Here is a 12323-nt window from a genome sequence, read left to right as displayed (position 1 = left end):
AGTTTCTCCAAACACCAAAAGGGAAGGCTTGTATTTTCAGAACTTTAGGAAACCCCTTTCAAAAGGCATGGTGAGTGCAGAAAATAACAAATGTGGCAATTTTCCCCCGAGTAGCTACTGGAAACATCCTCTCAGCATCTTCTGAATGAATTGCTTTTGGAAAAAACTCAAATGACAACGACAAATGTCCAATGATGCTGTCAAGTTATACTAGGAGCCAGACTGAAATTCCATCTGGGAGTTTTTCATATCATATATATTTTCTTCAAGAACTATTAATTACTTAGGCAAAAATAAAAATTACGTTTTAGGTATTTATATTCAAAGTTTGTGAGAAGATTTGTAGCTCGGGTGCTCGTTGTTGTGGTTCTGATCACTGAGCTGGGAATTTGTGTTGCAGACATTTCGTCCCCTGTCTAGATGACATCCTCAGTGCTTGGGAGCCTCCTGTGAAGCGCTTCTGTGATGTTTCCTCCGGCATTATAGTGGTTCGTCTCTGCCACTTCCGGTTGTCAGTTCCAGCTGTCCGCTGCAGTGGCTGGTATATTGGGTCCAGGTTGATGTGTTTGTTGATAGAATCTGTGGAAGAGTGCCATACCTCCAGGAATTTCCTGGCTGTTCTCTGTTTGGCTTGTCCTATAATAGTAGTGTTGTCCCAGTCGAACTCATTTTGCTTGTCATCTGCGTGTGTGGCTACTAAAGATAGCTGGTCATGTCGTTTCGTGGCTAGTTGGTGTTCATGGATGTGGGTTGTTAGCTGCCTTCCTGTTTGTCCTACGAAGTATTTTGCGCAGTCCTTGCATGGGATTTTGTACACTACGTTGGTTTTGCTCATGCTGGGTATCGGGTCCTTTGTCCTGGTGAGTTGTTGTCTGAGAGTGGCTATTGGTTTGTGTACTGTTATGAGTCCTAGTGGTTGTAGTAGTCTGGCTGTCAGTTCAGAAATGTTCTTGATGTATGGTAGTGTGGCTAGTCCTTTGGGTTGTGGCATGTCCTCATTCTGTTGTCTTTCCCTTCGGCATCTGCTGATGAAATTGCAGGGGTATCCGTTTCCCACATTTGTGGGATGAAATTGCAGGGGTATCCTTTCCATTAACTGTACAAGTCCTGCCCTTGTTCATTTTACCATAATGCAACACCTCACATTTATTCAAATTAAATGACATCGCCAAAATTTGCACATGCTAATTCATGGTAGTATTTTGTATTATTGTCAATTAACAGGATGTTGTCATCAAGTCAAAAAGACATTCTGCCCAGAACACAAATTAATAATGCGCTATATGAATTGCTGAGTTGGTATATTTAGGCTGTAAATCTTCATTACTGGTGGACCGTGTCAAACAAAGAGCAAGTGTCTTCAGTCCTTTTTTAGACTTAGAAAATTATAGATAAGTTAAATGTGATTATGTAGTTGTACACCTTTAGCTAAATAATCCCAAATGTACTAAGAATTATGCCAACAACCAGTTCAAGGTGATCAGTTGAGTTCAGAACATGGTTCACTGATGCTTGTTAGAAGCCAAATATACTCCTACACAGACCTCTGAACACAAAAGCAGGCAAAAGCAATATGTGCTGGAACTGCACTTTTTCTAAACTGAACAAAAAAGTATGGTGGGCATGGGGCACTGTGGACAGTAGTTCTCTGGCGCACTGTTTGGACACAGTGTCTTGACCAGAGTTGACTCTTCTCTTTTTTTCCCCCCCATAAATTGTTACTCCCTCTATAAGTTAGCATTCTTACATGAGTGTAAGACAAAAAGCCTTGACAGCAGGTCTCTTTTTTTTTGTTCAAGAATAGCGGTGATATAAATGTGGTTCCACTTTATAAGAAGGGCTGCAGAGGTAGACCAGGGAATTATAGGCCACTGAGCTTAATATCAGTGATAGGGAAACTATTGGAAAAAGTAACTGAAGGAGAAATTAATCTTCATTTAGAGAGGGAAGATTTTATCAGGGATCAGAGGGGAATTTATGCCTAACAAATCTGGTGGCATTTTGAGGAGGTGACCAAGGTAGGGCAGTTGATGTAGTTTACACAGATTTCAGCAAAGCCTTTGACAAGTCCCACATGGGAATCTGATAAAGAAGGTAAATGTTCATGAGGTCCAGGGTAACTTGGCCAAATGGATCCCAAATTGGTTTAGTGATAAGAGACAGTGAATGTGGTTGAAAATCATTTGTGTGACTGTAGCGCTGCACAGGGATCAGTGTCGGGTCCCTTATTGTTTGCGATATTCACAAATGATGTAGATGAGAATGTGGGAAAGAATCAAAAGAAGTTTGCAGAAGAGGAAGTAGTGGACATGGGTACCATTACAACTTTTAATAGATATTTAGATCAGTACATGATTAAGAAATATTTGAAGGGATATGGGTCAAGTGCAAGCAGGTTGGGCCATTTAGTTTGGGATTATGGTCAGCATAGACTGATTGGACTGAAGAGTCTGTTTACTTGCTGTATGATTCAATGACAAAAAGATTGGCCAGGTGATTGACAGTAAAGACAGGTGTTAAGTTACAGAAAGATACACACAGATTGCCACGATGGGCAGATGGAATTTAACCCAGCGAGGTGATGCACTGGAAATGGTGTGTATGATCTACAAAATACACTGTCGACATACAAAGATCCTTAGCAACTTCCAAATCCTTAAACACTTTCATCTAGAAGGCCAAGGACAACAGGTGCATGTGAACACCACCATTTGCAAGTTGTCTGCCAAGCTACTCACCAATCTGACTTGGAAATATATCGATGAGTCAAAATCCTGGAATTCCGTCTCTAACAGCATCGTGAGCCTATCTACAGCACATGGGCCGCATCGGTTCAAGAATGTAGCTCAGCACCACCTTCTAAAGGGCAAGTAAGGGCAGGCAATATAGGATGGCCTGAGCCATCAAAATCCATATCCCACGAGAGTATTTAAAAAAAAAGGACACAGGAATATGACACTAGAAAGCTCAGGAATTCAGGGATCTTGGGGTGCCTATCCACAAGTCCATGAAGAGGGCAGTTAAGATAGCATACAGGACACTTGCCTTTATCAGTCATGGCATAGACATTAAGAGCAGGGAAGCCATGTTGGAACTGCACAGAACATTGGTTAGATCACAACTGGAATACCGTATGCATTTATGGTCAACAGATTAGAGGGAGGACATGACTGCACTGGAGAAGATGTAAAAGAGATACAACAAAATGCTGCCTGGGATGGAACATTTTAGCTACAAAGAGAGGCTGAATAAGCTCACTTTGTTTCCTTTAGAGCAGAGACGGTTGAGGGGAGACCTGATAGAGGTGTATCAGCTTATGCGGGGCCTAGAAATGGCAAATAGAAAACAGAAACATAAACAGAAATTGCTGAATATCTGGTAGGCGTGCTTGAATTGGACTGAGGGGTCTGTTTCTGTGCTATACAGCTCTATGACTCTAAGTTTAAAGTAAAAGGCAGGAGGTTTGGAGGGGATTTGAGAAATAACTTTTTCCACAGATGGTGGTGGGGTCTGGAATACACCGCTGAGAGGGTAATTGAGGTGGGAAACCTCACCACCTTTAAAATATATTTGGATAAACATGAATTATCATAACATTCAAGGCTATGGACTGAGTATGCGCAAATGGGATTAATATGGGTAGAAGTGTATTTTTGACAATACAGACTTGATAGTACAGAAGATGACCTTTGGCCTATCAGCCTTTTATTTGTAAACGCATAAACGTGCACTCTGATATTTGTAACAACATCCTAACAAAAAAAAATGATTTCATTGAAAACATAGAAACAATAATTAGCACCTCCACTTTCCTTAATTACTAGAGTAATTCCATTCAAATATGAAAATGCAGCATGGAAATGGCATTTGCAGGGCAGGACTTGAGATTTCCAAGCTCATTGATGCTGCTGTTATGACAGAGTTAGTAACATCATATTCACCACTGTTTTTTCAAATCAGTTTCTGAAAAATAAAAACATCACATTTCACTCAGTGCATTTTTCAGCTCTGTGCTGAATGGGAAAAGGAGTGGTGAAATTTCACCACTAAAACCTGTCTCCTTAAATTTGGCTTTGTCCACCATCTTCACAAAATCAAAATCATACATCAGTAGTATATGAAGTCTCAGTCAATCTAAAATCTAGCAGAATTTCAAAAATGAAAGTCACTGACCTGGTTCCGCCCACGCAGGTTTGCATATCTGAACTTCTGGATGAAATAGAAGATCAGCCAAGCCAAGGAAATGATCATCAGCACAATAAATGAGATGGACACAAAGACAAGAGAGCCACGGCTGTACTGTGGAAAATGTGCTGCTCCAACCGCTATAGACATCAATACAGTGAAGTTTCTTTCGATGTAACTCAGAATCTCACGACCTCTACGTTCAGAAATCATGACTGCAATGATGTTACCAGTGCCTGAAATAAACAAAAGAAAATTGTAATTGGTCTGCAAGAGATAAGCAACAGGCCAAAAATTCCAAAAACACAAGATTGACAAGTTTTACCTTATTTCTTTGTTAGAATACAGCTCCTTCCACCCCAGCCTCAACCTGGTTCAACAGCTAGATACAGGGTTTCACATGACATTTCAGTTTATTTTCAAACTTGTAGTTAGCCAACATCCTTCCTAAAGAAGAAATCACATTACCCAAGTTCACATGGAATTAAGATTGAGGGGCGTGTGTGTCAGGATGTCAAAATTTATTGATGGTGCTCTTGTACTGCAAAGGCCATTATGAATGTTTCCTGCCTTCTGAGCTTTAACTAATTTTGGCAACATAGTTGGCCATCACTGATCAACATGCCTAAAACTGGCAGACCAACCAGGAGATATAAAAATTACATTTTATCTTGGAAGTTCTTTTTTAAACCATTTGACTTTATTAATATTAATAGGGCAGGTATGGTTAATATGCTATGGACTAAGTGCTGGTAAATGGGATTAGTGTAGCTTGGCGTTTATTGGTTGGGAGACATGGTGGGCCAAAATGTTTGTTTCTATGACTCTATGGTTATGACTAAAAAAGAACATTTCTAGAGAATCTATGGAAAGAAGGAAATATGTAAAACGTTAAACAAGATTACTGAATTGTAAGTGGTATTTGAATCATCCTTTGTGCTCTAAATGTAGGAAAGATACAGAATTGTTTTCTTCCTCATCAACCAATTAAAATTATAGAGTCACACACCACAGAAACAGACCCTTCAATCCAACTCTTCCATGCTAACCAGATATCCTAAATTAGTCTAGTCTCATTTGCCAGCATTGGGCCCTTATCCCTCTATTCATGTACCCATCCAGATGCCTTTTAAATGTTGTAATTGTACCAGCCTCCACCATTTTTTCTGGCAGTTCATTCTATACATGCATCACCCCTGCGTGAAAACATTGCCTGTTAGGTCTCTTTTAAACCTTTTCTCTCTCACCTTAAATCTACACCCTCTAGTTTTGGGCTCTCCTTCTCCAGGAAGAGGATCTTACCTATTCACCCTATCACTTATTTCTCAAACAAACAGACAAGTAATCAACAAATGGCATTACTCAAAACACAGCTATATAAAACCAGGGGAAGAGTTAAATATGCAATGAATGTCATAGTCAAAAACATGGATGACACAAAACAGGTCAGACAGTGTGATTTGGTCCAAGTGGTCAATGATTAAAAGTGTCTCTTTGTTAGCATCCAATATATTTAACCCAGTTTCAACAGTCCTCTGCAGTATATAATGCCAAGATTTCACTACTCAGAAGTAATTGGTTCTCATCTTTTTACTAATCAAATGACCCTTTAAAGATTATGACTTTTCGTGGTAGACTCTCCCACAAGAGAGAACAACCTCTCAGCATCTACACTCTCAAGCTCCCCGTGAAGAAGTGTGACAATAAGGCCACATCTCATTCTTCTCCTCAATTCAAACAAGTACTAGCCCAACCTATTCATCATATCCTCAAAATGATCCCTTAATACTCAGGAACAACTGAGTGAACTTACTCTGGAGTTCCTTCACTGTTCTCAAAATTCTATTGTAGTCCAACCTGTATAGTATTAGCAATACTTTTCTATATTTATACAGCCAGGTCTGCTATTACATTTCTTTCGTTAATGCAAATTGGCTGTAATGCATTCGATGAATAGGGAACCTCTGTTTCTAAAATGCAAACTTGTAAAACGTATGTTGGCTATAATGCAATTATATCGCCAATACTTTGCTTTATTTTTATTGTGTGACTTTTATATAGCGTGGAGTCACACAAGAACAACTACTGCGTTATAGAAGAAATGATTGTTCTTTATTCCATTTGGCTATTACCTGCAGAATTTGTAGGTTAGAGTTTTGCAATTTATGTACAAGCATCCTCAAATTCCCATGCTGCAAATTTCTCCAGTTGGTTAATACAGAGGAACCTCGATTATCCAGCATTCGATTATCCAAATATCGGATTATCCCGCAAGATTGCAAAGTCCTGATGCTTGTCTAAACAACGTTATCCGGCAATCGATTATATGGAATATGATTAACCGAATGACATACTCCCCACCCATGTTCTTCGGATAATCAAGGTTCTTCTGTATTCAGCTCCTTTATACTTCCTGCCAAAATAACCTCACATTTTCACACATATTCCATCTGTTAAGATTTTGCTTATTGACTTAACCAGTCTATAAGCTCTCTGCAGATTCTTTATGTCAGCCTTACCACTCACCTTCCCACATATTTCTGTGCTATCTGCTATCTTGATACATTCACTTCCCTCACCCAAGTAATTTTTAATCTATTAGTTGGCTACTTCTTTATACATTCCAATGTACCACTCCAACACCAAGGGCTCTTCTGTAAGCTAACATACAGTCCCTCATTGAACCCCTTTTGGAAATCTAAATATATTACATCTGCTAGTTCCCCTTTATCCATCCTGCTGGTTATTTTCTCAAATAATTCTAATAAACGTCAAGTATGATTTCCTCTTTGTGAAGCCTCATATGTATTTCTAAATATTATTACTTCCTCTATAACAGACTCTAGCACTTTCCCAATGACAGTTGTAAAGCTAACTGGCAGTAACCTTTTTTTGTCTCCCTCCTTTTTTGATTAAGGGAGTTTTGTTTTCGGAACCTCTGCGTTTTTTTCCGAAGTCTAAGGATTCTTGGAAGATTACTGTTATTGCATCCATTATATTTGTAGTTACTAATGCCCTGTGATTATTTCCTTTGGTAATGAGCTCCATATTTTAAACTAACTTCATCAGGTTCATCAACCGCCTGATGAAGGAGTAGCACTCAAAGAGCTAGTGCTTCTAAATAAACCTGTTAGACTATAACCTGGCGTGGTGCCGTAGGTGTGGTGTGGTGAAGAAGGGCTCATGCCCGAAACATCGATTCTCCTGCTCCTTGGATGCTGCATGACCTGCTGCGCTTTTCCAGCAACACATTTTCAGCTATAACCTGGTGTTGCATGATTTTTAAATTTGTACATCCCAGTCCCAACACCAGCACCTCCAAATCAAGCTTGCAAAATGACCACAATTAGCAAATAGATCTGAAGTGCTGCAGTGCAGTGGCTAGTATCCTTCCCTCTAAGCTAAGAGATCTGGGTTAAGTCTCAAGGACTTGACAGCCAAGGAAGGTGTAATCATGATACAGCCAAATAAGTTAAATATCAACCTGCACATTCTTCCAACATACATGTGGTCTTTTACTGCTCTGATCAAAAATACACGCGTGAGGAAAGGTGGATAAAATATAGGTCGTGGGGGGGGAAAAAGGATTTTATGATTACAAAAATCCAAAGAAAGAGCACAAGGAGCCCATTCGGCTCCTCAAGCTTGCTCCACTATTCACTATGTCCATGACAATTTCAGGAAGAGTGACCACTGCACAATGCTTATGGAGAAGAAGTTCTGCATTCACATTGAGAATACTCATCATGTTTGTGGCACTATCACAGTGCCAAATGGGTCAGATTTCGAACAGATACAGCAACTCGAGACTGGGCACTCGTTAAGTGCTGTGGGCCATCAACAGAAGCAGAGTTGTACTCCATAATAATTTGTAACCTCATGGGCCTGCATTCCCCACTCAAACATTACCATTAAACCAGGGGTGCAAATGTGTTGCTGGTCAAAGCACAGCAGGTTAGGCAACATCTCAGGAATAGAGAATTCGACGTTTCGAGCATAAGCCCTTCATCAGGAATAAGAGAGAGAGAGCCAAGCCGGCTGAGATAAAAGGTAGGGAGGAGGGACTAGGGGGAGGGGCGATGGAGGTGGGATAGGTGGAAGGAGGTCAAGGTGAGGGTGATAGGCCGGAGTGGGGTGGGGGCGGAGAGGTCAGGAAGAGGATTGCAGGTTAGGAGGGCGGTGCTGAGTTGAGGGAACCGACTGAGACAAGGTGGGGGGAGGGGAAATGAGGAAGCTGGAGAAATCTGAATTCATACCTTGTGGTTGGAGGGTTCCCAGGCGGAAGATGAGGCGCTCCTCCTCCAGCCGTCGTGTAGTTGTGTTCTGCCGGTGGAGGAGTCCAAGGACCTGCATGTCCTCGGTGGAGTGGGAGGGGGAGTTAAAGTGTTGAGCCATGGGGTGATTGGGTTGGTTGGTTCGGGCGGCCCAGAGGTGTTCTCTGAAGCGTTCCGCAAGTAAGCGGCCTGTCTCACCAATATAGAGGAGGCCACATCGGGTGCAGCGGATGCAATAGATGATGTGTGTGGAGGTACAGGTGAACTTGTGGCGGATATGGAAGGATCCCTTGGGGCCTTGGAGGGAAGTGAGTGTGGAGGTGTGGGCGCAAGTTTTACATTTCCTGCGGTTGCAGGGGAAGGTGCCGGGGGTGGAGGTTGGGTTGGTGGGGGGTGTGGATCTGACAAGGGAGTCACGAAGGGAGTGGTCCTTGCGGAACGCTGATAGGGGAGGGGAGGGAAATATATCCTTGGTGGTGGGGTCCGTTTGGAGGTGGCGGAAATGGCGGCGGATAATACGTTGTATGCGCAGGTTGGTGGGGTGGTAGGTGAGAACCAGTGGGGTTCTGTCTTGGTGGCGGTTGGAGGAGCGGGGCTCAAGGGCGGAGGAGCGGGAAGTGGAGGAGATGCGGTGGAGGGCATCGTCGATCACGTCTGGGGGGAATCTGCGGTCCTTGAAGAAGGAGGCCATCTGGGTTGTGCGGTGTTGGAATTGGTCCTCCTGGGAGCAGATGCGGCGGAGACGAAGGAATTGGGAATATGGGATGGCGTTTTTACAGGGGGCAGGGTGGGAGGAGGTGTAGTCCAGGTAGCTGTGGGAGTCAGTCGGTTTATAATAGATGTCTGTGTTGAGTCGGTCGCCCGAGATAGAAATGGAAAGGTCTAGGAAGGGGAGGGAGGAGTCTGAGACAGTCCAGGTGAATTTCAGGTCGGGATGGAAGGTGTTAGTAAAGTTGATGAACCCTCCAACCACAAGGTATGAATTCAGATTTCTCCAGCTTCCTCATTTCCCCTCCCCCCACCTTGTCTCAGTCGGTTCCCTCAACTCAGCACCGCCCTCCTAACCTGCAATCCTCTTCCTGACCTCTCCGCCCCCACCCCACTCCGGCCTATCACCCTCACCTTGACCTCCTTCCACCTATCCCACCTCCATCGCCCCTCCCCCTAGTCCCTCCTCCCTACCTTTTATCTCAGCCGGCTTGGCTCTCTCTCTCTTATTCCTGATGAAGGGCTTATGCTCGAAACGTCGAATTCTCTATTCCTGAGATGTTGCCTAACCTGCTGTGCTTTGACCAGCAACACATTTGCAGCTGTGATCTCCAGCATCTGCAGACCTCATTTTTTACATTAAACCAGGGGATCAACCCTAGTGCAATGGAGAGTGCAGGAGGGCATGCCAGGAACAGCAACAGATATACCTAAAATAAAGGTCAATCTGGTGAAACTACCAAGGGACTACCTGCATACTAAACAAAAGTAACAAGTGAGAAACAGAGCTTAACACTTTCACAACCAATGAATCATATCCGAGCCAGATAGTTCTGCCTCATTCAGTCTTGACTGACAGAGAACATTTAAAAAAGTCACTTGAGGTGGCAGCTCCCCAAATATCCACAATCCTCAAGATAGTGGAAGAGCTCAACAAATCATTGCAAAAGATAAAGTTTAAGCATTCACAGCAATCTTCAGCCAGAAGTGCCGAATGAATGATTCATTTTGACATCCTCCAGAGATCCCCAGCATAAAACTACCAATCTTTAGCCAGTTCAGTTCACTCCACATGATACCAAGAAACTGATTGGAAGCACTGTACGGTTACAAGTCTGGCATCTACCCAACAATGTGGAAAATTGACCATATGTCCTCTTCACAAAAAACAGGACAAACACAACCTGGTCAATTTGTGTCCCATCAGTCTACTTTCAGTCATCAGTAAGATGATGAAAGATATCAGCAATAACGTTATCAAGTAGCACTTGCTCCACAATAACCTGCTCACTGACACCCAGTTTGGTCGTGTCCTAGACGCAACCATCTTCAGCTGCTTCATCAATGACAGGAGATGTTCGCTGGTTGAGCAATGTTCAACACCATTCACGACTCTTCAGATCCTGAAGCAGTCCCATGCTCAAATGCAACAAAATCTGGACACTATCCAGGCTTGGGCTGACAAGTGGCAAGTAACATTGGTGCCACACAAATGCCAGACTATACTTTTCTTGGTGATGGTCAACCTCACCACTGCCCCTTGACATTCAATGCTATAACAATACCTGAATGTCTGACTATCAACATCCTGGGGGTTACCACTGACCAAAATCTCCACTGATGCACTCACATAAACACAGTGACTACAAGAGCAGATCTGAGGCGAGGAATATTGTGACGAATAGCTCATCTGCTAAATTCTCAAAGTTTATCCGTCATCTACAAGGAACCAGTCAGGAGTTGATGGAATATTCCCCACTTGCCTGGATGAGTGCAGCTCCAACACTCAAAAAGCTTGACACCATCCAGACAAAGCAGCCCACTTGATTGTCACCACAGCCACAGCATTCAACCCCTCCACTACCAATGTTGAGTAGCATAAGTATGTACTATCAACAAGATGCACTGCAGCAATTCACCAAAGATCCTCAAATAGCAACTTCCAAACCTAGAAGGACAAGGACACCAGGTATATGGGAACACCACCAACTTCATGTTCCCCTCTAAGCCACTCACCATCCTGACTTGGAAATATATCACCATTCCATCACTATTGCTGAGTCAAAATCCTGGAATTCCCTCCTTAATGACATTGTGGGTCAACCCACAGCAGATGGACTGTTGCAGTTCAAGAAGGCAGATCACCACCACCTTCAAGGAGAACTAGGGATGGGCAGTAAATGCTGGCCAGCCAGCAATGTCCACATGCCACAAATGAATAAACAAACATCTGAAATCTGGACAGCGCCTCAGTGATTATATCTCATCTCTAAACAAGGAACTATATAAACCGACAATAAAATCTCGCACCATTATACTCAGAAGGATAACAGGTGAACCAATTGATAAACAGAATGGCTGCACACAACTGAAATTCGAGCAAGAAAGGAACAGTTGAATAATGGACAAATTCTTTCCCCCTCACCCCATGCAATAAAAATATTTCTGGATAAAGGACTGGATTTTGCACATATCCATCAACAGAAAGGAATTAAATTGGTAGTCAGGGTAGCATTAGGCATTGTCTCTCAGTGGGTCAATTGAGGCACTTCTGGGTCATCATCCCACCACTATTGAGAAATTTAGCAAGCACCAGCTTGTCAGATTTCCCTGTAAATGTAAATAGGCGCAGGCAGAATTTGATCCTTAAGAAAAGGTACCTGGACCTATTGGACCTCCATGTCCTGCAATGAACTCTGCCGAGGACATTTCAAATTCTGGATCCCTGAAAACTTTGCTAACCTGCGTCTACCAGCATAGCATCTGGACAGATCTCATAGACCCAAACACTAATCCAACACCACTCACCTCAATCCTTAAGCACTGGAGAGTTGCCAGCTTATGATTAAAAAAGGTAGGTTAAGAAAAAGAAGGAAGCATATGCCAGGTACAGACAAGATAGATCGAATGAGTCCTTAGAGTATAAAGGCCGTAGGAGTATACTCAAAAGGGAAACCAGGAGGACAAAAAAAAGGGACACGAGGTAGCTTTGGCAAAAAGAATGAGGGAGAATCCAAAGGATTCTTACAAATGCATTAGGAACAAAAGAGTAACTCGGGAGAGAATAGGGCCTCTCAAAGATCAGCAAGGGGGCATTTGTGTGGAGCCGCAGTATGGGTGGGGTGGGGTGGGGTGGGGTGGGGGCAAGATACTAAA

The 12323-nt window shown here is 42.8% G+C and overlaps 1 protein-coding gene across 5 annotated transcripts in view; it reads right to left on the bottom strand.

The window, feature by feature from the left end:
• rnf130 (ring finger protein 130) overlaps positions 1 to 12323 on the bottom strand; it is a 153091-nt gene that overhangs the window by 95047 nt on the left and 45721 nt on the right. For all 5 annotated transcript variants that reach the window (XM_060837391.1, XM_060837388.1, XM_060837390.1 and 2 more), the window contains exon 2: positions 4174 to 4421. In XM_060837391.1, coding sequence (XP_060693374.1) covers positions 4174 to 4421 — 248 coding nt within the window. The remainder of the gene's footprint in view (positions 1 to 4173; positions 4422 to 12323) is intronic.

Source organism: Hemiscyllium ocellatum, chromosome 16 (genome assembly GCF_020745735.1).
Source record: "Hemiscyllium ocellatum isolate sHemOce1 chromosome 16, sHemOce1.pat.X.cur, whole genome shotgun sequence".
Classification (NCBI taxonomy): Eukaryota; Metazoa; Chordata; class Chondrichthyes; order Orectolobiformes; family Hemiscylliidae; genus Hemiscyllium; species Hemiscyllium ocellatum.
The sequence above is the reverse complement of the archived record's forward strand: the minus strand, read 5'-3'. Positions and strand labels throughout refer to the sequence as shown.